General features: G+C 49.4%; 1 protein-coding gene across 1 annotated transcript; it reads left to right on the top strand.

Annotated features, from left to right (window-relative positions):
• The first annotated feature begins 2798 nt into the window (after positions 1-2798).
• On the top strand, positions 2799-25455 carry VSX2 (visual system homeobox 2). Its single transcript, XM_059849971.1, has 5 exons — positions 2799-3237; positions 4406-4490; positions 7333-7456; positions 22643-22823; positions 23770-25455. Exons 1-5 carry the CDS (start codon positions 2799-2801, stop codon positions 24099-24101), a joined length of 1161 nt encoding a protein of 386 aa, XP_059705954.1. The 3' UTR covers positions 24102-25455.
• Positions 25456-25663: the final 208 nt, after the last annotated feature.

Consider the following 25663-nt stretch of genomic DNA (forward strand, 5'->3'; position numbering starts at 1 on the left):
AAATAGGTATATAGAGGTACAGAATATATGTAAAAATACAGTCAGAAATTAGAGAGGTATTGAGTAATACAAGTACTGATATATAAGAAACTTCAGTATAGATCAGCAAGGCCCCTATGTCTATACCTTTATATCCTGACAGTGGTCAGAGCATTAACTTTGTAGGAACTATTTCTAATCACTCGTCAAGGAGGCTAAAAATGATAAAGGTGAGTGAAAAAGCTGTAGAGTGGACCTCAGGCTGATTAAACTCTGATGGGCTTGTCAAATTGGCCTCTGTGCCTAGCTTGAGCTAGAACACCCAAATAACCCACACCCCTCTACCTGTCCTGGGGCAGGGATGCAGAGCTGGGTCTGAAGGAAAAGGAGAAATTGTGATGCTCAAAGAGCTGTCAAAACATGGGCTCAAGTTGAGAAGCAGCCCCTGTGCATATCCACACCCTCTGTGAGCTCTGGGCAGGTCTTTAGGCAGAACAAGTGTGCATCTCCTCACAATGATGCTGGTACCACACAGAGGTAGCTACAACATTTCAGAGGGCTTTAGACCTGGTGGGTTTAGTTCTACAGCAGACTGCATCTTGGGGCCACATAACCCACACAATGTCATTCTCCCTCAGAGATGTTTGGGGAGGAACTGTTTCTGGAGAAATTTGGATCAGTTTATAGAGAACTTGAGATTTAGAGAAATCATAATAAAGTTATGAATAGTTTATTGGCAAGATGATAGTTTGAATTTTTACCCTAGCAGACCCAGTCATGCTGAGGCACAGCTTGTGTAATGCCATGCTGGGGAAGGAAATTGCATACCATACCTGGGGAGCCCCAAATGGGGTAGGACAGAGGTCAAACCAAGAATTGGCTAATGCAGACAAGACACAACCAAAATTTGAGGTGGTAGGATTGTCTGACACGTCCCTCACAAGGTGTACATTGCAACCTCCCCACCCTCTAGGAGTGAAGCTGGCTGCATGAGGTCAGCTCACTGATACAGGCAGCTGCTAGGAAAGCCCTGGAGGGACCCTCAGCAGGAGCTCCTCCCTCCTCTGCTTGGCAGCTGCTTTTAAACTGAGGGTCTCATTCCTGGCTCTTGCCTGAGCTACATGCCTGAACCAGGCCATGCACCTACTGATCTGGACCCCCCATTCAGGGACTTGACTTCCTGGCCAGAACTTGGAGCTGCCTCATCCCCATCAACTTGTCTGGTGATCTGGACTGAAGGCTGAGTCTGGCTACAGCCCACAGCTGCTCTGCTTGCCTCGCTCAGGTACAGTGAGATGGGGCCAGGGCCAGGGGAAACCTGCTCCGATGACTCTCAACACATTTGGCTCCCAGCTTCCTGTCCTTTAGAAAGCAGCTGGTCACCCCAGTGCTCTGGCAGTCTTCATTCACTTCTGAACCATTTCCATCTTTGTGGAGATGTGAGTTTCTTTAAAATAATGGCTGGGAATATGACTACCTTGCTGCTCTAACATGAGACAGTCTCAGCAATTCTGCCATCACAGTGGCGGTGCCCTTGGTTTGCTCAGGGAAGGCATGATTTTCAGCATCTACAGCAGCCTCAATTCTGGCTGGCCAGGACTCTAAGCCAGGATTTCCAAAGGATGCAGGGCATGGCCTTTGGGCAGTCCAAAACATTTGTGGCCATCCGTGACAGATAACACAAATTTCAGAGACAGTCCCTGCCCTTGTTTCACATGCACCTGGCACTGGACAGCCTTCTCCAGAGACCAGGAGAACAGGTTTCCCCTGGGGACAGGTTCCCCTTCATGGGAAGGTTGGAGCCATTTATCCTGATGAACCGCCCCAGAGGCCTGCAAAACGGAGAAGAGGAGCAATAGGAGCTGCTTCTCCTATTTCTCGAGGCTGAGGCAGAAGATGGATTTTTCATGCTGATCTGGAGCTACAATCCCAGCCCCAGTTTGGTATCCTGCTGATTACCTGGCCCCAAGAGCAGGCTGCAGGAGCCCTGTGGGGTGCTGACCGCTATCGCAGGACATGCCTTGGGGGAGCTCTTGCCTTGGGTTGAGCAGAACAGGGGAGGTCTTATGGCTTCTCTTAGTTTAGTGTCTTTGGTTGGGGTCGTGCTGGCAGGGATGAGGTGTGTGGTGTCTTGCCCACAGATGATAAAAGGCAAGTTAACAAGAAACTGTGTGGTTCAGAAACCCTGCTCATGGGCACGGGTGTCTAGAGAGTCCAAGCAACTGTTTCACTTCCTCTGATGACATGAAGCCGAACGCTTCTCCAACGTGCAAAGCTTCCAGCTCAGTATTTTTAAGGAACATTGCTCAGTTTTAATTCTTAGCTTACCTGCTTGGGACCTAATTTCTCTTCTGACCTCTTATTTATCTCAGAATATGGGATGAGCAGGAAAGCCAGAGAGCCCGTGGTTTCCCTACACGTAAGCCTTGCGCATCTCTCCTCCAGGGCCGGTGCCCCACGCCGTGCGCGTTTATGAAAGCAGGGATGCCTCCATCCCTCCCTCCCTCCCTTCCTAACCCCACCTCCCCAGCACGGCTGGAGGCGAAGTGGGGCCGTGGCCTACGGGGTCGCGCCGGCCCTTCTTTGCGCAGGGGCGGGCGGCAGCCCCAGTCCGCTGCCGGGCACCGGCCCCAGCCCGCCGAGTAGCGGCCCCGCCGCCGCCGGTGCCGGCTTTTTGGCATCCCTAATCGCGGCTGGCCCCTGTGATTGGCTGCGCGGCTCTGACCCCGCTCGGGCTCCCGGCTGGGCGGATAAAAGGGGCCTGAGCCGGGGGCTCCCAGGCATTCCCGGAGCGGGCACCAGGGACCGCTGGCCGCAGCATGACGGGCAAAGCGGGCGCGGCGCTGGCCCCCAGCTTGCCCGGCAAGCCCAAGCCCGACGGCGCGGCCGCCGCCCCCGCCGCCCCGCCACTGCCCCCGCCGCCCCCCGCGGCTGGGGTCAAGTCCAACTCTGGGCCCACCCCTCCCCGCTGCACCGGCTTCGGCATCCAGGAGATCCTGGGCTTGAACAAGGAGCCGCCGTCGCACCCTCGGGCCGCCCTGGACTCTCTGCCCGCCGGGCACCTGCTGGCGGCCCGCTCCGTACTCAGTCCCGCCGGGGTGGGCGGCGTGGGCATGGGGCTGCTGGGGGCCAGCGGCATCCCCGGCTTTTACACCCAGCCCACCTTCCTAGAGGTGCTCTCCGACCCCCAGAGCGTCCACCTGCAGCCCCTGGCCCGGGCCCCCGGGCAGCTGGACAGCAGCCAGACGGCCAGCTCAGGTAGGCACGTCCCCGGCCCCCGGGGACCCGCTGCGCCCCACCAGCACCGCCGCCCGCACGCAGTCGCCGCCCGCACCGCGTGTCCGGGCGGGAGGCCACTTGCTCGGCGGTGGAAGGGAGATTTCGTTTCGATCCCGAGAAAGAGGAGAAGGGCGGGCGGGACCATATTTTCCCCGTCCGAGGCTGCGGCCGCGGTCTGATGGCGCGGCACCGGCCGCCCGGCCTAGGGGTGCGCAGAGCCCCGTCGGAGCGGGCCCCGCGACCCCGTGTTGCCGGATAATTAGGGGTCTTTCGGCATCCTTTTCCTAGACGGCAGCAGCCTCCCACAGCTCTGCCTACAGGCCCCGTTCCGCGGCCGCTTCCCGGAGCGGCAGGCAGCAGCGCCGGACCCTGGCTCCGGGGGCAATTCCCGGCCTCCTTCCCGCAGCGGCGCCCGTCCCGGGCCGTGCCCGTCGCCCCCGCCCGCAGCACGGCCCGCCGAGCAGCACGGGGCCGGGCCCGGGCAGGTGGCGCGGCGCCGCGGGCAGGAGTGGGACCGGAGCGCGCATCGAAATACCGGTCCGCGATCCGTCCCCCGGTTGCTCCTTCGGGGCAAAGGCGGCGGCGTCCTGCCCTCAACACCCCCAGGCCGTGGCATCCCTGGGGAGCCAGGGGCGGCGGATAGGCAGCAGCTCCTCCCGGGGCTTGTTTTTGCTGGGAGCTCCATAAACCTCAGTTTCTCCCTCCCCGCTCCGATGTTTCTGGGGCGCGGTCCGGGTTCCTCAGGCTGGGGCAGGCGGTCGCGGTTGCCCGGCCGCGGAGCGGGGGCTGCAGCTTTCCCATTTTTCTACGGTTTTGTTGAGCTTGCTGGGCTCTGAGTGTTAGCAGCGAGGCAACAGCAGCCTCAGCAAACGACTCTGGTGGAGAGAGACGAGAGCTAGAGCCCGGTCCCGGCCCGGAGCCTTCCCTGGCTGGGGCGTATCGCCCCGAGCTGCCCGCACCGGATCGGGAGCGGCGCCGGTGCCGCGCTGGAGGGAGCAGCCGGCGTCGGGCCCCGTCCGCGGCGCGATCGCATCGAAATCTTCGGCCAGAGCCGACGGAGGGAGCGGAGCCGGCGGGCCTGGCCCTGCCCGGAGGACTCTGGCGGGGAGCGAACCCCAGCTCACAGCCGCTGCCTGTCTTTCCGCAGATTCCGAGGATGTCTCCTCCAGCGACCGAAAAATGTCCAAATCCTCCCTAAATCAGAGCAAGAAACGAAAGAAGAGGCGGCACAGGTAAGACAGCGGCGGCCACCCCGCCCGCTCCCGCCTCAGTCCCCAGGGAACCGGCCACCGGCTAGCCCTGCCGCCCCGGCGGGGACGGCCCGCTCCGGCCTGGAGCAAAATATTCTTCCCGGCACCGGCCGCTGGAGCGCCCCGGCGCCCCTGCGGCTTCTCGAGTGGGTCCTTCCCTTTATTCTTTCTCCCCTTCCAAAATAAATCGGATATGGGGACGTGCCTTTAGGGAGTGGGGGATTCGACCACAGGTGTAATTTTATTTAATTTTTTCTGGCTGCGGATCCTGATATCCCGGGTCACAATCCTATGTAGCCCATGAGCTGCGGTGGAATGCGGATCATCAGTGTTTGGAAGGGAAAATCATCAACCTGTCAGAAATAATAAAAGCCGTTTTCAGCTCCACATACAGCAATTTTAATACTGGCTGTCAGCAAGACAGAATTCCTAGAAATAATTTAAATATTTTATTATATAAAAATAAATATTTTGCCAATAGATTAAATAGTTGGGAATCAGAGACAGCCTGCAAAGAAGCTGAAGAAGGCTGGGGAACTGTTTAAGGAAACGAAGATCCACTTCGGGATTTGGTTTCTTATAAGCGCGGTCAGGGGAATAGACTTTGCCTGACTTCTCCCACAGTTAAAATGGAGTTGGTTTGTTTGCGCTTAATAAACAGAAACGAAAAATCCCGTGCTGGGTTCTGGCATTGCTGTGGCCAGAGCGCCGGGACAAAGGAAGGCCAAACACCATCCACTGAGGGTGATTTAGGAATAATTAAATCAATCCTGCCACGATGCAGGAAAGGTGGATTAAAAGACGCTCCAGTGAAAGCTTAGCAGGATGCGGGGTGGAAGGAGACCGAATATCCCGGGAGACATCCTGCTATGTGTGCAACAGGAGGCTCGGTCTGGAGGGCTGCTTTGCAGAGCCGGACCCCTCCCCAGGCAAATGTTCCCAGTTTGGGTGCTCTGGAGTAAGTACGAGTTACTTTCTTTGCACCTCAGACGGAGCTGGGCGATAACACGGCTGGGAGTGGTATACTGGTCCCGATCTGGATGAGAGATAGAAAACGAAATTCAGATTTGTTTTGTTTTCAGTTCTAGACAGAAACAGACCTGCAACATTTGTCTGTAGTTGAATATTCCGTTGTAAACAGTTAAGACCTCTAATTGTCCCGAGGAAGGGCTGGAAGATGACTGGCCAATAGCCTGCAAATAGCTACAGGATAGAAACACCAAAAGGGACAGTGGGCTACGAATTGCAAAAGGGACGGGGACTACCCGGGCATGAGCTAAAAAGGGAAAAAAACTTCAGCTGAATGTCAGCAGAACCCTTCCGCCGGTGAGGCTGGACAGCCTTCCGCGCTCTCGTGGCAGAAAGATGGAGGGGAATGCTAGAAATCTAAACTGGATCAAAATTGGAATAATTTTTTCTGTGGTCCTAGAGAGAGAAAATACATGATTCAGTGTGCCTCTGCTGTCCCTAGAGTGCGCAGATTTGTCAGAGTTGAAGAAAAACTGTTTGAAAAGAGAATGGATGTAAAAGTGAATTTAAAGAAGGGTCTGATTGCAGGCAGGTCCCTTGCATTTGCATCCTGCTTTTGTTAGTATTATTATCGATCTGGTGGAATCCTTTTCATTTTGTATAGCAGAGGATATTTCTGATATTTTCTGTTTATGCTCTCTGGAACTGAAGGGCTTTTCTGAAATTTGGATGTATTTTAGAAAAATACTCTATTTCCTCTTTCCTTCTGGGAGATACATGTTTTTTAGATTGATGGTAAATTTACACATTTACTTTGCACAGGGGCTGCGATTCGTTGTTGGGTTTAGGATTGTTTTATTTTGGTTTGGGTTTTTGGATGAGGTTTTTTGTTTGATTTGGTTTTTTGTTTGAGTTTTTTGTTTTGGTTTTGTTTTGTTTTTTGGTTTGTTGGGTTTTTTTGCTTGTTAGTTGTTTGGGTTTTTTTTTTTTTTTTTGCCATTGCAGTATTTTTAGCTTTTATCTAAAATTGTGCTTTCTCTACTGGAGGAGTTGAAAGGTGGGAGTTTTAACCCTCAAGGAGTGCAAGTGGTCCGAGACTTCTCATCCATCTGCCAGGGAAAGGCTTTCATCTGTCTCGGCTTTCCAGCTGCTGATTTTCAATTTGGTTGTCCCAAACTGAGAACCGGCTTCGTTGGGGCAGGTTGGGCTCCTGCCTGCTCAGGGCAGTCCAGGAGGATTTCTAAAGGATAATGGAGTGATGCAAACTGGCAGGGAGCACCTAAGGAGATACTGGAGTGGAAGCAGCCAGGGGAAAGGCAGAGGAGGGGAGCTGGTCCTGGCTCTCATGGGGAAGAACTGGTGAAAAGTGGTGGGCTGGGGTGGAGGAAACATTTGGAGAATTTGTCCAAAGACTGAGACTCAAGGTGAAGGATTATTTGCTCTTGGAGATTGAAGAGGCTAAGGACCAGCAGCTGGGAAAGGGCTCAGCACCTCTCCAGATGGGGTGCTGAGGAGATGCTGCTTCATCTCAGTGTGATGATTCTCCCAAGAGGCAGCAGAGTCTACGATCAGCTGCCATCGCTGCGGGTGCTTGCTGCTGGGGGGGCACTATCTCCAGAGGCAAGTCCCTGAAAGGGAAGGTGATTTGTAACTGTTAAAAATGCTGTCTTCTGGCATTTTCTGGTTCTCCTTTCACCCTGGCACTTGACCTTTTGTGCACAGGAACACAGAAGGTGGGGAAAAGCTATGTATTAGCCGGTCACCCAGGTTTCACTGTTTTCAGTGTCCATTTCTCTGACTCTTCATCATCTTTGCTGCTTCTTGTGTTTTGATCAAAGAGTTTTACTCCCCTCAGGACAATCTTCACATCCTATCAACTGGAGGAGCTGGAAAAGGCCTTCAATGAGGCCCACTATCCTGACGTATATGCTAGAGAGATGCTGGCCATGAAAACAGAGTTGCCAGAAGACAGGATACAGGTAATCATATCTCTTGGACCCCCTTATTGTGCTGCTCTCAGCCATGTCCATCCCTCCATGAAGAAGAGGTAGCAGCATGGGCAGGCTGACATTTTTCTGAATAAACTTCCCCAGGCTGTCCACTCTCCTGCTTTTGATGGCTGGGCAGGCAGATCAGATATTCTTGGCAGATCTGTATTTGGTGTTTGTATGTCGACATGTGCTGTGCCTGGTGTGTGGTACCAGCCATTTGGGGGGGGTGCAACAGAGGGGATCTTAAATCAGAGAAGGAGAACCGGCATGCAGAAAGAGATGACAGCGTTTCAAGGTCTTGGTAAAAGCAAGGAGAGAGCCTCCCAGAGACCATGTCTGGGTAGGCATTGCTGAAGGGAAAGAGCTCATCTCTGCTCCTCTGGCCACAGAAGGATGCACAGGGATGGCGTGGGCAGCTGGTACAGCTGTGGGTAGGATTCAGTGTGGGAATGATGGGTGAGTCCCAGTGAGATGTTTGCACCACGTCTGCACTTTGACTGGATTTGCCTCCTCAAGTGACGTTTCCCTGAAAGTTTCTGGGGATAATTTTTTTGGGTTTTTTGTTAATTTGTTAAATTCTTTAAGTTAACGGCTTTTAACATTAAGGTTTTAGCTGCATGTCAGTCCTGTCGTGCTACTGTGAGGAGGTGGAACAAGAGGGTGTGAAATACAACTGCTGTGTGGTGAATCCTCCAGCAGGAAGGAGCAGCCTGAGCTGCAGGGTTGGGCCAGGACCAGCCTTTGGCATGCATTACAGCCAGAAAGCTGGAGAAGACTTAACAGCTGCTTTTTCCAGTGTGGGAGGCACACTGGCCAGAGTTAACAGAGGCTCACGAGAGTGGGCTCCAGCAGCTTCTTTTGCCTTGCTGTATGTACCCCATGGCTTGCTCCCATCAGGTTTGTTCACAAGGCACAGGATTGTAATGGCCAAGCCTTGAGCAGGTGGAGTTCTGGTCTGGCTGGAAGTTAACCTGCCCTGGTTCTCCACACAGTGGCAGTGGCTGGCCTCTGTGACTGGTGCACAGTAGTTTCTACAAGAGACATTGTCCTATGTGTTACGTGGTATTGGGAGGGTCCAGGCTTCCCTGGTTCCTCCTTCTGTTCATCCCTCATGCATGCCCAGCACCCACCAAGCTGTGTCTTGAGCTTCTGCTCTTTCTTTGCTGAAGAGATGGCCCAGGAGGCTGCTCCCTTGTGGGTTTGGAATGTAGCTCAGAGGGCACTCAGCAGGATGACACTGACGCTGGAAGCTGCTGAGGTATGACCCCATGCAGGGACAGGGAGATCCTCCAAAACAAAAGTGTAGCCTTCTTCCCCTCTGTTCTGAGCCCCCCTCACCACCCTTATTCTTGTGCTCAATCAAAAATGACATTTTTATAAGAGCAGCTCATGTTTCTTATCCCATTGACCTGGCAGGACTCCTGCTGATCTAAGAGCTTGTAGATAACCTGTGTGCTGACAGGATTTCCACCAGTCTTCAGAAATAATGGCCCACCATCTCAACTCCTACCTGGTGCATTAGGATTTTGCTCTGAGAAACAAGCCCTGATGCTTTGCCTTTAGAAGGAGTGAAATGGATGGATGGTCACTTCTCCACTTGTGATCCTGTAGGACATCAGGTCAAGAGAGGAGAGACTGTTGGGAGTTTATTGTTGCCCACAGCCACAATTTGGTGCTGGGCTGGAAAGAAGGTCCCTTGATTTCCCATAAAAGATCTTCCCAAGGAAGAGGTTCATCTGGTGGCACAGTGTATGTTGAATTCCAGAGGCCCCATTTCTCTGGCCAGAGCCGAGAGCATCCATGCTGTGTGAGGTGGAGTGAAATGTTGTGGCAGACAGCGTAGAGCTGACACAGCTTGTACAGCTTCAGCACACCTGAAACACTGTGAATATTTTAACTGATTTGGAAATTAAATAGCAGGAGAAGTATCTTAGCTGTCACTGACTGGTCTGCCCTGGCATTCTGCAGCTGGCTAATGAGCAACTGCTTACTCTTCCTGTATTGCAGCTTTTAAACCTAGGAGGGCTCCTTGCTGTGACCCCTCTGCTCTTGAGATCAGGTTGGACTTGGGCAGCAGAAGCACCCCAATGTATGGCTGTTCTGAACATCAGGTGTAACTGATGGCATGTGTATTCCAGAAAAAAGTGATTGTGAATAACAGTTTTGCTGATCATGAAAGAGGAAATAATGAGAAACAACAGAACTTCTGTAACATCTGTTGAGCATCAGGCTCACATAGGAGTCCTGAGCACCGCTGTTCTTTCCAATAGGTCAGCAATCCATTGTCCCTTACCACACATTCTATGAATTCTCCTTGTCCATATTTTTTGTGTGTGACAAGCCATGGCAAGGTGATTCCCAGCTTTGATCATACTTCTTGATATTTTACCTCATATTCCTTTTCAGCTTTGGGCCTTTTTGTTACAAGCCTAATTATTTCCCCTTGGATATAAAGTACCATGCTCTTTAAATAAATGTAAGATATTTCTTCTCCTGGTCAATTTTGGTTTTCATCATTGCTTAAGTAAGTTGCAAAGATCTTTCCTTAAATCATCCTTCATAAATCACATGCTCATCTCTTAATCATGTGGTTGTTCTTACATGAAGCCCATCCTGTCTGTCAGCCTTCCTGGAGATAAGGGACCCCATGCCTACAGCTGCATGCTGGGTGTGTTCACCCCAGTTCAGCTGGACTTGTGGTCCTTTGCACAAATAGTCTTGGATTAGCACTGACCTGCTTGCTTCCTTATTTATTTCTATTTGTCTAATTCAGTTGCTTCAGACTTCTTTTAGACAGATTTTATTTTATGCTCAGGATTTTTCCTTCAGTGTTCTGGGTTTCATGTGGAATTTCATTAACTTCGGCTGACAGGCATAAAAACAGCCCTACCAGCTCTGACAGTGGCAAGAGCTGGGTGCTACACAGGGCATCTGTCTAGTGATACTGAGCACTTGATCAGTCTCCTGAGATTTTGAATGCATGTAAATATCTTAATATCCCATGGCAAGAAGTTCTGCAGCAGAACTGCCTGAGTGCAGTAGATCTTGCTTTGAATCTCTTAGCATCATTTAATGCTCCTTGGAAGAGACAGCTTACAATGAATCTTTACTCCCATCTTCATAATATTTATAATTTCACATCATCACATTTTTTTCCTTGCATGAGTTTCCAGCTGCCTGAGGGAGCTCTATAGTTTTGCATTTTCATTGTAGCTTGTGATTCCTCTCATCTTTCAGCAATGCTCTCTCCCTCCTGTAGGTCATTAATGAAAGTGTTTTCTAATATTGTTGTGAGCATCATACGTTGTGGACTTATACAGCATTTCGTGTGGTTTCCCACTGGATCTTCACCTAAGACTGATATCTACCCCTTATTTTCATTCATGGAATTATTTCTCAGGAGGTATTAGTCAAAGAGAAAGTAAATCACCTATGAAATTTGATGTGAAAGTGAAATTCAAAGAGGGCAATTGAAAGAATGATATATAGGAACTGTTTGCAGATAAAGCCTTCAGCAGAACACTACAAATAGCCATCAGAGGCCAAGAAAGTTACTGGTTTAAGAGAACATTGAATACAGAAAAAAAATATTCAAACCCTCCATTTAAAGAGGATATGAAAGTGTATTTTTTTCCAAGGCAGAGACACACTGTGTGTGTCTTACTCACACACTGAGCTGGCTGCTCCTGGAAGGAAAATGAGCATCCTCCCATTGGGCAGCATGGGAAAATAATTTTTTACAATAGTGAGGTACTGTGCACAAATCACATCAGATGTCACTGTGGCCATTTTGCAATGTACTTGAAAAAGACCACATTAATCAATGTATTTGAAAGCATATTCATAGGAGTTAAAGTGCCAGTATTGAAATAAACCCAGACTGTTCTGTAAAATCCAAGAGAGGTAAGTAGATTCCTATGGGGACGTATATCCTTAATAAACACTATGAAGTATTAAAAATGTCCTGAGACTGACAAATACTGTGACATCTGACTTAAATTGCTGTTTCTCATAACAAATCTCTTAAGTGTAACTTGTAGATTTTAGATAAGTTATCTCTATTAAATTTATTAATACATAACAGTTCCAAACTTTAACTGAGTAGTTACAATATGAAAGTTCAGTAACAGTTTGATTTGGGAGTGATTGAAATGATTGTGTATATTTGTCCTTATAGTATGTCTCCTACTGATCAAACAAATTGATTAATCAGTATTTCAGAAAAATAAGATCCTGACTGCTATTGTAGGGACATTAGAGTCACCTTTTAAGGGAAGTAATCAATTAAAAAAGCTAACAAAACTGCTAAAAATTGTCAGTTCTTCCTGTTAAAAGGTGCATGGTAATTATTGGATGACAATTTTTGGGACAAATAAAATTGCTCACATAAGCAAAAGGAGTCCCAAGAAGAGGCTGGTGCTGTGTGAGGAGGGGGGATTGTCTGTGCATCCAGCAAGCTCTGTCAGGCAGCTTAGAGGCCAATTTTGGCTAAAAACAAAACAAGGTCAATTAAATCTCTAATTGAAAAAGTATTGGTTTAGCTATCAGATGAACACATTTCAGTATCACTGTGAAGCCCTTTAGGAGCTGAATGGGGATGGAGGAATCAGGAGGAGTAATCATTTAGAGGGAAGCAAGTACAAAGAGTATTTTGCAAGGACAGAGGCTTACCTTCCTTCGGTTTTGCAAAAAGGTTCTCTGTTTAGAGATGAAGATAATTTGACAAGGAGCCTGTACCCTGTACTGCACTGAGTGTGAGCTCAGGAGTGAGCCCACGGAGCCCCCTCAAGAAACATGACAGAAAGCATGAAGGAAAAATTAGTTTTATTCAGCTTTAGCAGCCCTGGCTTCTCCCTCTCCTGCCAGATTTTCCTGCTTGTTGCAGAGTGCTGAGGTGTAGTCTGAATCCCATGGTGAAAGTATGGAATGCTGTGATTGTTCCATGCAGTTGGTGACCTTTCCTGAATGTGTGCCTGGAATGGCTGCCAGAGCATTACTTAGTGCTGCAGAAAGTGGTGATTGTGGGTTTTCTAAGCTTATCACTATTGCTCTAAGAAGTGAGGACCTGTCTACTTTTGTTAAAATTTTGGGTGGCTCTGACACATAGAACAGAGCAAGGCCAGCATGAGGCACACTGCCAGTGGGCTCCAACTGGTACCTCTGTACAGCACATTCATGGGGACCACGTAGCTGGAAGGAAATTGCCACAGTGGGTAGGGTTGCTACAGGTAGGTTACCAAGGTGAAGGACAAGCCAAAAGTGTTGCTGTTGTGTGAGCCAACTGTTTCAAAATATATACATTTGAAGAGCCCTGCAAGCAGTTAATCATGAAATAGAGTTGAGCAGCTAGTGCTGGCTACCTTTGCCAATAATTTGTGAGCACTGGGGCAAGCCATGGCTCTGTGATACCAGATAAGTGTCATAAACTTCCCCTATGCTTCTAGAAATGTAGGAAGTATACAAGTGAGAGTAATAAAACTAATCAAACTTAGTGGCTTACTGAGAATATTATTATGAGTTTTTCTCATGGCATATGGTGCATCTCTGCCTCCATGTCTTTAATTGGTATGTTAGGAGTTCATCCACTTTTCTGCCTCTTCAATAACATGCTTGTTTAGTTGATCTAAATTCATATTCATTTCCATTTTTCAATTAAGAGTTGTTTAATTTGGCCCTTTCTCTAATGGATTGTTTTCATTACCCTTTATCTATGGCCTGTTTTCAGCCCATGTGCTAGAACTTCGTTTACAAGTTAATTACCAGAGCTGCAAACAGAGAGGCAGGGTGATGGGCAAGAGCAGGAGCCCAGGCAAGCTTTTCCAAAGGGATTCTTGTCTGAAAAGTCTTACACCACATGCTTTTGGATAGAGAAAGAAAATGTGGTAGGAGAAAAGAAGGAAAAATGGAGGGCTGGGAATGACACTTCAGCTTAATGAAGTGGGGCCTCTCCTCCTTGTTGCTAGACAGTGCAGATTGCCTGCTTAGCTTGTGGGATTTTACCCTGCTACAGCTGGGGCTGTTAGGTGCAGTTTTAAAATGTCTTTTTGGTAGAGAGGTAAAGGTATGGAGTTATGAATATTTTCTTTACCCAGGTACTGCTTTATCCCTCTGTGTTCAGTCCCTGAGTTGCTTTAGCCACTGATCAATTTTCTAAATGAAACAAACAACCAAATAAAACCAAACTTGCCTCTTCTTGCCTTCTGCTCTGTTCTTGCAGGATGTTTATGGCTGTGCCAGGATAAGGGACTGGGAATTTGATGTGCTTTTGCTCAGAACTGGGAGGAAAACAGGGCCCTTTACAGCGACTCTGCTTGTTCTCTCCATGGTTTGGAGACACTATCAGCAAGGATCTGACACCTTCAAGCATTGGGTCACATGAGCTCCCTGTGAGAGGAAAGACAGGCGGGCAACAAAACATCCCAAAGCCCATTTCTCTGGAGTGCCTTGGTGAAGGCTTTCCCCATCATGTCCAAGAGAATCAGGAATGGCTCTGCAGGCAAGATGCCAGGCTGGGACAACTCTTCCCTGCATTCACCCCCCCATTTTCTAAACAACAGTAGTTTAAGGCTAACACTTCTCCGAGTTAGCTTGCAGTTCCTTGAGCACTTCAGCTCTTCTGGAAATACCATCCCAAATCCCTGTGCTGGGAACACTTGTATTTACTTCTTCACTTAACAATGAACTTTCATTTCTCTCTTCTGATACCACTGCAGTTTTTTCACATCTGATTTTTAAAAATAATTAGTCATCCCAGCAATTTCAGTAGTTAATTCCTCTCCAGCCTTATGACACCTGGCAGAGGGAACAGCTGATGGTTGTGTTCATGTTTTCCTTTAATGACCCTTTATTACAAAGTTTTCCTCCTTTCCTGGCTTTGAATAGAGATTTTTCTAACAGTTCAATAACACAAGCACTTTAGACACTCAGTTAATTTACTCTTCCCCTTTATTTCTTAATGGATCTATTTCTCTCGCTAGTGTTTTTCTTTTACCCTGATAGATCTCAACAAGTTCTTCTGATTCTTCTCTGGAAGCACAAACCTGCTCTCCTTCTCATTGCCCTTCCCTGTGGGTGTTCTGTGAGCCAGGTTTTGCCCGGGCACTGTGGAGCAGTCCAGTCCACAGCAGACATACCAAGAACCTCACGTGCATGAGGCTGGCAGGTCCTTCTGTGGAGCGGAAAAGAGGAACTGAGCTCTGAAACAAACTGTTTCTACAGTGTCTTACAGCAAAGATGCCTTCCAGAGGGTACTTTATCAGAGGCTGTGAAAAAACATTAAGTGCTCTTCTGTCTACCCTGAGCATTACTGTCCTGGGACCAGCAGTGAGAGGTGTTCAGTTTAGGACCTGCCCAGTGTGAGAATCACATTTGCTCCCTACTTTCTCTCTCAGCAGGTATCTGGTAGGCTCCCAAATATCTAGGCAAAGGCAGAGCTGAAACTATGGCTGCTGCTCAGTTATTAGAGCTTTCAGCTGCAGCTTTCTCTTTGAAATTGTAGCAGGGAAATGCAAGCCAAGCATTGATTGTAGCTGGTTGCCTTTCTGTGAGTTGTATAAATGCTCACGCCATGAATGTTGCACACTCCTAAACATGGGGGTTATGTTCCTTCCCTGGTCTAGAAGTAACCTGGTGACTGACTCGTGCCTGGCTGTTGTAGCTGACCTGCTGCAATGTGGATAAGCAGCAGCACCTTGCCAGGCCAGGTTAGCTCGTACCTGTGCTGCTCAGGCAGGCCAGCACAGACAGGCTGCCCACCCGTGCCTCTGGTTCAACCTGCAGCTTTGGGATCCACCTGCCAAAATACTTTCTCACTGTGCTACCCTTTCCTTTCTAAAGGCACTGCTTGGCTCCTCCAGAGGGAGGGCTGAACTGTGAGTGTCGTTGAGAAAAAAATTCTTGGAAGGATCTAGCCATCCCATCCATGTGATCATGCATGATGAATACCTGTGCCAGACGCTGCTCATAGCCAGATGTGCCAGTGATGTCCATTCCAAGCCAACTTGCTTTATGTCCATCACACTTCCTGATATCTCTGGGTCCCTTCACTCCCAGCCTTCCAACTCAGAGTGCCCCATCCCTGTCACTATAACAACTGCCATTTGTTATTTCACTGGATCAGCCTCTTCAGCTGATATGATGACCATGACTGAGATCAAGGCTCAGTGTCTAAGTCCCAGCTAAGGGAGACACCTGGGACCGTGCTGGTGAGCTCACATGTGCTGTCTTGGTGCGAGCAGCGTTCCCGGCCAGCCTGTGTGTCACCAGCTCTGCAGGTCACACCATCAGCTCTGCTGTGCCCAAGCTGGTGGTGTTGGCTGCAGGTGTGAGTGGCACAGCAGCAGCCAGTGCCTGGAGAATCAGTTTTCTGCAGCTGGAAGATGTCATGTGAAAGCCCCTGGAGCTGTGAATTACCCAAGCAAGGTTAAGGATACACAGAGCTGAGGAACAATAAAGCCAGGAGCAGACACAGGAGTAGGAGTAGAGTGCTGAAGGCCCACTCAAGCTGGTGCATGGAAACTGATTACATCTTACAGCATTTTATAAAATGTCATGTTTATATAGATATCTTCCAGCTAATGCTTCAGTGCTTCAAGGGTGAAGCATGTGCTGTACCCCTTGGGGACTTTGCAGACTGCCCCCATGCATGTAAGGCTTGAGCCTTATCTCAGGGAGCAGTGGGCACCAGCAGTACTGCAGACACCATCTCTTGCTGGCGCACAGCCTCTGGTGCCTATGTGTTTTTCTGGAGAAGGTCAGAGAGCACCTTTGCCCTTTGCTCAGTGTCTGCTGAAGAAGGGCAGGGCACCAGGGAGCTGAGGCTGGCACATAGGGGGCAGTCCCAGAGCACAGGCAGTGCTCCACAGCCTCAGGGGAATGCTGGCATCCCACGGTCTGATTTCAGGGCCCATTGAAAGGCATGTGAAGGAGATGTGACATTTCTCCTCTGACTGTCCTGACTCACCTTCTCTAGCATGAAAGTGATAATATGGGTGTCCCTGCACGATTATACAGAGTGCATTACTTATGGGTGTTTATGAAGATCTATGCTAAGGTTTCCTCTGTGCTAGAGGACCTGCAGAGCAGTGTTAGTGGGGGAAAAGAAGGCGAAATGAAATAATTCAGGCACGATAGCAGCTTGGTTAATGGAGTCAGGTACTGTGATCACCTAAAGGATGGATGTGCACTATCACTGTTTGTGACAAAGACAGATGTCTCCCTGGGTTTCTGTGGATTAGGATGATGGCTGCACTCTTGTCAGCTTTCCTGTGACTATCATGCTTCTATGACCCTCATGTTTTTCTTGTTTTTCACTCAGCATGTTAGGAAAAAAGGAATTTGGGTGTTGATCTGCCAGGTCCCAGCATATGGGGGCCTATTCTGTAGTGCCAGCTAAGCTACTGCTCAGTTGGAATCACAGTGTGGCCGTGATGAGGGCAGTGTCTCAGAGATGCATTTGCTGTGCAGATGTGATGCACACGCAGACTGAGTGTGTGCTGAACCACTGATCTCACTGTACTGACCCTGCACGTCGTGTGCACACTTGTTTTTCTTTGGGGAAGATGGGATCCCTGCAGCAAATGAAGCTTTTTGCTTTTGAAAGATTACAGGAAGTAAAAAAATGTTGCCCATGAGGCCAGGTGAAACCCTCAGATTAAGACATGTTTCTTGGTGAAGAAGGATTTTATAGCTTTGGTCACATAAGTCAGATAAATCGCAACAAACAGTTATTCTTGGCCCAGGCAGTGCTTCTAAGAGCAGGATTCAGAGACGGGACATGCCTGCAGGACTGGTGGCATGGTAACATCATGTACATTTTTGCTGGGTGCCCATTAAGCCCGTATTCACTGAGTGCCCTGTTACTCCTTCAGTTTAGAGGAGACCCAAGCTTGGATACACCATCATGTCTTCACCCAAGAGGGATGAGCGCTGTCTCACAGCTCATCTTGTGTCTCTGGTTGGACCTGTTAGCCAAGGAGGTCGGACACAACTCCAGCTTTTATCAGAAGGGCTCTTGCTATGTTGTGTACAGGAATAGCCCTTTCTAAAGGGAGTTCAGCAAGCTCTTTCCCAGTGTTAGCAAGAAGAGGGATGATGAGTCCTTTGATCAGCCATGCAGCCCATGTGCAACCTTTACTGCTCTCATTTAACTTCATAACCACTTTACACCTGCCATAGAAAGTGATGTCACCATAAACAGTACCAATAACTTTGACGTTACATTTGAAAAGACAGCAATAAACTGTTTCCAGGCTTACACAGGTGGTGGTGGTGCAGTCTCCCCCAGCAGTCAGGAAGCTTTTCTGTAGTGATTGCTAAAATGGAGGGATTTGAGGAAGCCCCAGGGCACGGTCAGACCTCGCGCTCTCATGGCAGTCGATTATACAGCCCCAGTACTCGTGGGTAGGGGTGGGGACATGCTCCAAGCAAGATATGAGGTCATTCTTTGCAGTGTTCACATCTTCAGATTGAACCCAGCCAGGGCTACAGGTCCTGTCTGATATGAGAATGAGGACGCCACTGCTTTATCAGAGGAGATTTTAATTTTGAGCACTATCACTGTTGAGTCTTGGGTTGGAGAGGGGGGAGGTAGTAAGGGAGAGGTGTATTTGTCAGGAGAAACTGGGTACTGAGATAGCAACGGGGCCCCGGCCGGAGGTGTTGGCTCGACCCCCCTAAAGTGCTTCAAGCGGGGAAGTGACAAAGAGCACACACCTGCCTGTCCGTGTGCTGGGGAGCCGGGCTCAGCGTCACTCCGGGGGTCTCGGGATTCTGCCCCTTCCTTTAGGGGCTGTTTTGCCAACAGCTGTGTGCAGCTGCTCCCTGCAGCCCGGCAGACGCACGCGCTGCGGTGTCCGCGTGTCCGTGTCGGTGTGTCCGTGTCCGTGTGTCCGTGTCGGTGTGTCCGCAGGTGCGGACGGCATCGCCTGTGGCCATCTAGCGGACACTCAGCTCGTGCTGCTCTGAGTGGCACCGGCTTGTGCTCCGCAAACCTTGCTCCTTGAAATGCCCCTGTGGGAATGCTTCATCAAAGGCAGGATGGAGATTGGTTGAAGCAAAATTTCACAATTATCAAGCCAGGAATTTTCCTTTAATAGATGAGGAATGTTTGGGCAGGAAAAATATATAATTTTTTATATTAATAAGAAAAAAAAATCCAATATAAATTCTCCTGTCTTTTTACTCTAGCTTGGAAAGTAGCTGCCAAGAAAATGAGTGTTACCAGTGGAAAATTTTTGGTTGTAAAAACAGAAACAATACACAGGAATACCACAGATGTTTTAAAATATCCCTTCACTAATTCAGATTTCTGAATTATGGCTAACCTCAGGGAGATTTCTCTCTTCAGCAGACAATGTTTCAGGCACTGATTTGGTAAACAAACTAATATGATGAATGTGGATAACAAGGATGTGTCAAGTCTTATGTCCCCTTGCAAAATGAAAGATTTCTCCTCCTACAATTTGCTGTTCTGCATCATCAATAATCTGAAGAAGTATCAGTTGTCATTTGTGATTCAGAGGAGAAAATTGTTGAGATTATCCTTGCCAGTCTCGACTCCAAAATTGCCACTCCAAAACCCTTGCAACCCTATAGTCAAGTACACAGTGCTTGAACTTCTTTTGCTTTGGGCACTGGGCACTGGAGGTGAGTGTTAGGTGATGATTAAAGTTAGAAACATTCCCACTTTTTGCAATACTGCAAGACAAACCTATCCACCTTTCTCTGTTGTCCATTTTTGGAGAACCAGATTTCACAAAGAGTGTTTGTGTGAAAATAGAGGTGTGAAACTTTTTGGGTGTAATGCATTGGTCCAAAAGACACCTCTGCATATCACATGGTGACAGCTTTGCACAAACATGTGACATGCTTCAATCTAAAATTAATCAGAAGGTTTCACCACTGCCCATGAGATGTGGAAGCAGAAACACAGTATTTTCACCATCCCCTGGGCTATGCAACAGAAACCCAAGATGAAAACGAGAGAAGGAAGGTGCAGGATACAGAGCAATGTCAGTAAAGCATTTCACAAAGCTGAGCCAATCCACAGGGTGGGAAGGGGAAGAGGAAATGTGGACAAACCTAGACATTGTTTGAAGCAGACCAAATCTTACAGAGTCAGAGGAAGCTGTAGAGTAGTTATCTCCAAGCAAGGACAATAAGCAGCCAAAGAATACCAAAACCACAAGAGATGTGTAAAGGGGAAACCCTCTCCTGGATAGGTGAGGTGCCAATACTAAATACCTGAATATTTGGATGTTGTGACTGATGCACTAACACAGCTGAAAATAGCTCAGAGTTACTAAAATCACTGTGTAATTCAGCTCAGAATCAAGGCATGTGAAAATTTTGGTAACATGTTGATAAATTTGAAAGAAATCACTGAGATCTTCTCGTAAATGAAAGCCCCACTGATGGAGCCATCTGAATGAGGACAAAATCATGAAACAGGACACAGGGGACAATCCTGCTGATTTGAAATGGCATGAGGGCTGCCAGTGCCATGCTGCAGCTCATCATTCAGTGTTCCTCAGAAGGAGCTTGTGGCAGAGATGCTTGACTGGGATCTGATCCCAGCAATACACAGTATTGAGCACCATTGGTTTCACTTCATTTCATGCTTCAGATGAAGATATGGTTCCTAGTATTAAAGCTAGATGGTCAGTCTTCCTGATTTTGTTCTGCTAAACATTCTGGGATTTCAAACTTACATTTTTCCTAATCAAAACCAAGAGGAAATTCCCATTAAATGACAAAAATTGGGTTTGGAAATCTCAGAATGATTTTACTGAGATGTTGATGCAATTTTGATTTTTTCATTTGGCTTTAAAGCATAGATTTTGCATGTCTTAGGCAGCTGAGATTAAAATACGGCATTCAGAAGAAAGCTATAGATAATTTTGATTACACTTCCACTGGCTGGACACAGTTTTTCCTGTGTGATTGAATCAGCATTTTTTGATTGAAGATTTTCTACCAGCTCTAGTCAAAACTGGGCTGCCAGCTGGCAAAGCTTCTGCTGCCTCCAGTGTTTGTGTAACACCACCATGGAAAAGGGGATGCTCCAGGGTAGCAGGTTTTGTGGCAGTGGGCAGTGCTGGGCCAGGCTGAGACCCAGCCAGGGAAAAGGAACAGGAGCATGAGGGAGGCAGGAATATGATAGGGGCATCAGGGTAGGAGGGAAGAGAAAGGGCAAGAGGAGAAGCATAAAGAGGCCCCTGCAGCTCTGCACCCTGTGCTCTGGGAATGGGAGGATTGCATGACCTGGAGTGAAGCCCTCTACCAGCATCCTGCTGACTGCACAGACAAGCAAACCCATGCTTCACACAGGCATGGAGGAGAGGGAGAAGAGAGGAAGCTCTGCATTCCTGAAGGTCTTTGCTTAGGCCCTGGAAGATTTGCAACCCTCCCCAGTCCAGGGGTTACAGACTGGCAGTATGAAAGTGTAAATCACACCGTTTATCATGCAGAGGAGGTGACGTGGTGAAGCAGCCTCCTTCCTTTGCCTGGTAAAATCCTCTCTGACATGCACAGAGTGTCTTCTGCTGGGAGAAGCTGGGATCACAGCCAGTGGGACCACCACCCCACCCATTCCACAAAGCTGTCTGGGGGAGCAGGCTGGCTGGGCTCCTGGGAATGGCCAGCAGTGGCTGTCATCAGTGCTAGCAAGTCACCCACCTGCCTACCCTGCAGCTCTGTCCCTACCATAAGGTTTCAGTGCTGGGCAGTTCTCTGCACAGGTAGAAGAGATGATATTGCCTTGCCACCTGACATCAGGACATCACTCAGTGGCATCAGTCTTATGGTCCCCATGGCAGAGCTGGGGGACTGGCACAGACCCCCAGTGCCCCCCACTGCAGCTTGAGCTCCCCCACAGCTACGAGTAGTGGGACAAGAGAGGGTTAAGCTGTCAGCTCTGTAATGTTAAACAGGTGTCAAAGGCACCTCCATATATCTGCAGATTGAAATCAAATTCTTTGCAGTATAAAAAGATAAATTACCCAGGCGATTCCCGCCTCATCCCACTCATCAGGCCAGCGCCAGACGGCAAGCAATTTTTTTTTTTAATGTGCTAACGACCTAATCAAGCAATCAAGTCGGAGAAGATTGCGGAGTGACCCCGAGCATCCATCTGCCAGCGAGACCCCGACATTCATTTCCATTCTGCCGTGTACTTTCCGGGAAAGGGAGGGAAAAAAATAGAAAAGAAAAAAAAATCCTAAACAAATTAACACCCAATTTTCTGTGAGTCTAATTAGTTAAATGAGGAGGTGTTTGGGGTGTCCACCGGGAGGGAGGGACTGCCTCTCGGAGAGGGGCCTGGTAACTCCACGGCATTAATTAGCGCAGGTCAATGGCGTGGTTCCCTGGGGACCAGCTGCTTTAATTTCCCGTGATATTTCAGTGCCTGAGGCCCATCGATTCAAACTGAAATTAACTTATTTTTCAATCAGGCCTGGGCTGCCCCTGGGGCTGACTCTTCCTTTGCCTCCTTCTGAATAGACCTCAAGCAATTTTTCATCTAAAGCTGATGCCTCTGCTCGGGGGGAGAAGGGAGGGGAGCCGGGGAGGGAGGAGGGTGAGGGAGACAAGAGGAATGGAAATCGGAGAGAGAGCACTAATAGATTTCTGCGAGTATCACCCCCTCCCTGCCATCGCTGCCTGCCTCTCTGCTCACTGCCCCCCAGGTCACAGCTCAGAGATTATTCTGCCAATTTTCTGAGAAGATGAGGGGTTTTTCAAAGTGGGAATTCAGGGCAAAGCGCACAGAGCAGCTTCCCCCTTCTTTCGAGCATCTGCCCCCATCCCAGCCCTCCCTGCAGGCACCGCTGCCTGCAGCCCTGCACCGCTGCTCAGACACACAGCAAATAATAAAAGAAAATCCCAGGCACGAGAGCCAAAAGCCACTAGAAAAAAGAGGTTGCAATGGTAAATTAATTACATCCTGTGGAGCGGGATGGGACCTGCTTTCACACTTGGCCCTCCTTCAAGGGAGGAGGGAGAGATACCCAATGTCTGTTGCATGGAGGAAGAGGTTGTATTACCTTTGGGATAAACATCCACCCATCTGCTTTCATCCTGCTGCAGAAGCACATGCATGTTCCCACGTGGGAAGGGGCCTGGCATGCCTTCTCCATGCACAAAAACCGTGTCCCTCCTTGTTGCTCGCTCCAGGTTTGGTTCCAGAACCGCCGGGCCAAGTGGCGGAAGAGGGAGAAGTGCTGGGGCAGGAGCAGTGTGATGGCTGAGTACGGGCTCTACGGTGCCATGGTGCGTCACTCCATCCCGCTGCCCGAGTCCATCCTCAAGTCTGCCAAGGATGGCATCATGGAGTCCTGTGCCCCTTGGCTCCTGGGTAAGAGAGCAGCCAATTTCGTGGGGGATGGCAAATGGGTAGAGACAGGGGGATGCAGGGAAGAAATCAGAGTCATGTTGAAAATAGGTGAGGGGCAGCAGGAAAAGGTCCCCCCATCCTGCCACCCTCAATGCCTCCGTCTGCCAATGACCCTTGTCAATAGGGTTCCACCAAATTCCTGCTGGACCTTGGATCACGACCTGCAGAATCTGTCTAGGACACAAATTTGCCCCCATGCTGGTGCTAACCTTCCCTTCCCGTGGCTCAAGCATATTTCTTGCCCAGCTCTGGAGCAGGGGCTCCAATCCTTGCCCAAGGCAGGAGGTCATCCCAGTCTCACTCCTCCAGCCCTGTGATGCTGGATGGGTGCTAGGACTCCCAAATGCTCTGTCTTTGCCCAAGTTTCACTTGGTTTTCTGTGCAGACATGGAGGTAGCAGCTACCCTGTCACACTCCTGCTCTTTGCTTCCCTCTTTCTGACCTTCCAAGGCTGGTTCTGCCCCAAAACTAATATCTGGCATCTTGACAATGGGCTGTCCTGTCCTGTCTGTGTGAAACAGAGAGAGGCAGAAGGGTGTTTGTCGTTTGATACAGAAATAAAAATATCCCTCCTAATGAGGGACCTCCCTCCCCAGCCTCAGTGAAGCTCAGGCAACTATGCCACTAAGACCCTCATCTCCATGCAGGAACAAGTTAGCTTCAGGTTTACAGAGAGAAATGAAGGGGAGAGTAATTGTAGACCTTTGGGACCAGCCACAGTCCACAGATGCTGGGCTGCCCTTGTGCGGGGGCCAAGAGCGAGTGGCTCGCCATGACTGCTGTGTGAAGCAAGGGTTTCTGCTTTTCCTTAATTCTGGCCTCTCTTTATCTTTGCTGTTTTCAGTTCAAGATGGCTTTCCCATGCCCAGGCGCTTTTCTAAACCCGAATACCAACAATTCTTTTTAGGGATGCACAAAAAGTCTCTGGAGGCAGCGGCTGAGGCGGGGAGGAAGACAGAGGTGGAGCGCCAGGCCCTGCCCAAGCTTGACAAAGGTGACAAGGAAGAAAGGGGTCCTGATCCCAAAACCACCATTTCCCAGGAGGAACTGAGAGAAAACAGCATTGCTGCCCTCAGGGCCAAAGCTCAGGAGCACAGCACCAAAGTCCTGGGGACCATTGCCGGGGACACCCCAGCCCCAGGCAGGAAGCCGGAGACAGGGGAAGAGGCGGCAGTGGCGGAGGATGAGAGACAGACGGAGAAGTTGAACTCATCGCAGAAGGAGGAGAAGTTGATCTAGGGGGAACAGAGGTGGCAGAAGCCAGCCCCGACAGACACTGTGTCCTCTGGGGACCATGTTCCCCCTTGGACTGCCAGGTGTCCCTGGCCACTCCTGCCAGGGAGGGGGGGGCCCTGGTCTTTGTGTTTGGGGCTGCCTGGCAGGGGTGCCCACTGCCTGCTCCCCTTGAGCATACCCCTGCCCCTCGCTCCTCCACCCCACCAGGCCTTCCTCACCACCCCCCCCCTTCCTTTTGGGGAACTGGGAAGTGTCACATCATCGCTGCCACCAATGACACTAAGGCTCTGCTCCCTTCAGCCTCATGACTGGCTCTGGGGCTTTCTTCTTCTGCTGCAGCCCCAAACCCCATTTGCCCTCCTGAAGCAAACCTATTCCCTGCTGCCATGCCTGTCCTTGGTGCACATCTCTGCCCAGTGCTGCCCAGGCCCCTTCCCCTTGTGCCCTGTCCCACTGTGCCCAGGCAGACATGCCACCTTCTGCTGGCCATCACCTCTGCCTGTGGCAGCAGGACAAGCCCGTGGCAGTGCTTGCAGGAAACAATGACCATCCATCTAGGGCAGCTTGCATCTTCCACCCATCTCTCCCTGCTCAGCACTAAGGTCTGCGGGGAAGGGACTGCAACTTAAGAGCAGCTATGTTTTGCCTCTCTTTGGCAGGAGATGCAGGTTTAGCCCACTAGCACGACACCCTGGTCCCGCCTGGCACCCTGAGCTGATCCCAGCCCATTTCACTGGCTCCTGCAGGGCTGCGTCTCACTCTGCCCTAAACACCAAAACCCTACACCCCTGCAGAGGGGATGAATGGTGAATTTATTTATTGAATACATTATTCCACATGAGACAACAACATCCACCTAATGTATTCATTGAATTAAATTTGTCCAGCGCACCCTCTGAGTGTTAAAGGGAATGACAGCCATGCACATCCACCCTGATACACCCTGTAGCGTGTACATACATCCCATAGGAGCACATGCAGACCCACACAGCCAAACTCACTCCATGATAACATCACCTTCCCATCCCAGCAAAGCACTACTCCCCCTCCGAAAGCCGTAGGACAGTGACTTCCAGGTGACCCTTTCTGTCCTGCTTTCAGCTGTGAGCACCCTTTCCCCAGAGCTACTGTTTTTTCTTCCATCAAAGGTTAAGCCCAGTCATCCAGCCTGTTTGTCTTTGTCCCCCGATCGTTTGATGTGTTAGATAATAGCCCATGGAGTGTAAATAATGTATATACAGTGAGAAAATAATTCAGTATTGAGGTGTTTGAGATATGGAGCTGTAACAACTTCTAGTCATCCAGCATCTGTGATTTATGTGCCATTTTCTGTAAAGATACGAAGAAGAATAAAACGAAACAGGAATACTGTGTATGAGTCCAGTCACCAATGTTCAAGGAGGGCGAGTTCAGACAAAGCTTAGAGGGAGCTGGATGCCATGCTATAGCCAGAGAGAGGTAAGAGATCCAAAGCAGCCCAGAGGTCTGTACTTTCCTCCTCACTGAGGCATGGAAGAGATGGGGCTTGGGTCTATCTCTGCAGTGAAATATAAAACTGAAAGGGG

The sequence above is a fragment of the Haemorhous mexicanus genome, chromosome 6 (genome assembly GCF_027477595.1).
Source record: "Haemorhous mexicanus isolate bHaeMex1 chromosome 6, bHaeMex1.pri, whole genome shotgun sequence".
NCBI lineage: Eukaryota > Metazoa > Chordata > Aves > Passeriformes > Fringillidae > Haemorhous > Haemorhous mexicanus.

What these genes read in the sequence shown, in the direction of transcription:
- VSX2 (XM_059849971.1), top strand. Translation starts at nt 2,799, where the DNA reads ATGACGGGCAAAGCGGGCGCGGCGCTGGCCCCCAGCTTGCCCGGCAAG. An exon ending in CAGCCAGACGGCCAGCTCAG is followed by an intron (nt 3,238 to 4,405) that starts GTAGGCACGTCC and finishes GTCTTTCCGCAG; the next exon opens with ATTCCGAGGATGTCTCCTCC. An exon ending in CGAAAGAAGAGGCGGCACAG is followed by an intron (nt 4,491 to 7,332) that starts GTAAGACAGCGG and finishes TACTCCCCTCAG; the next exon opens with GACAATCTTCACATCCTATC.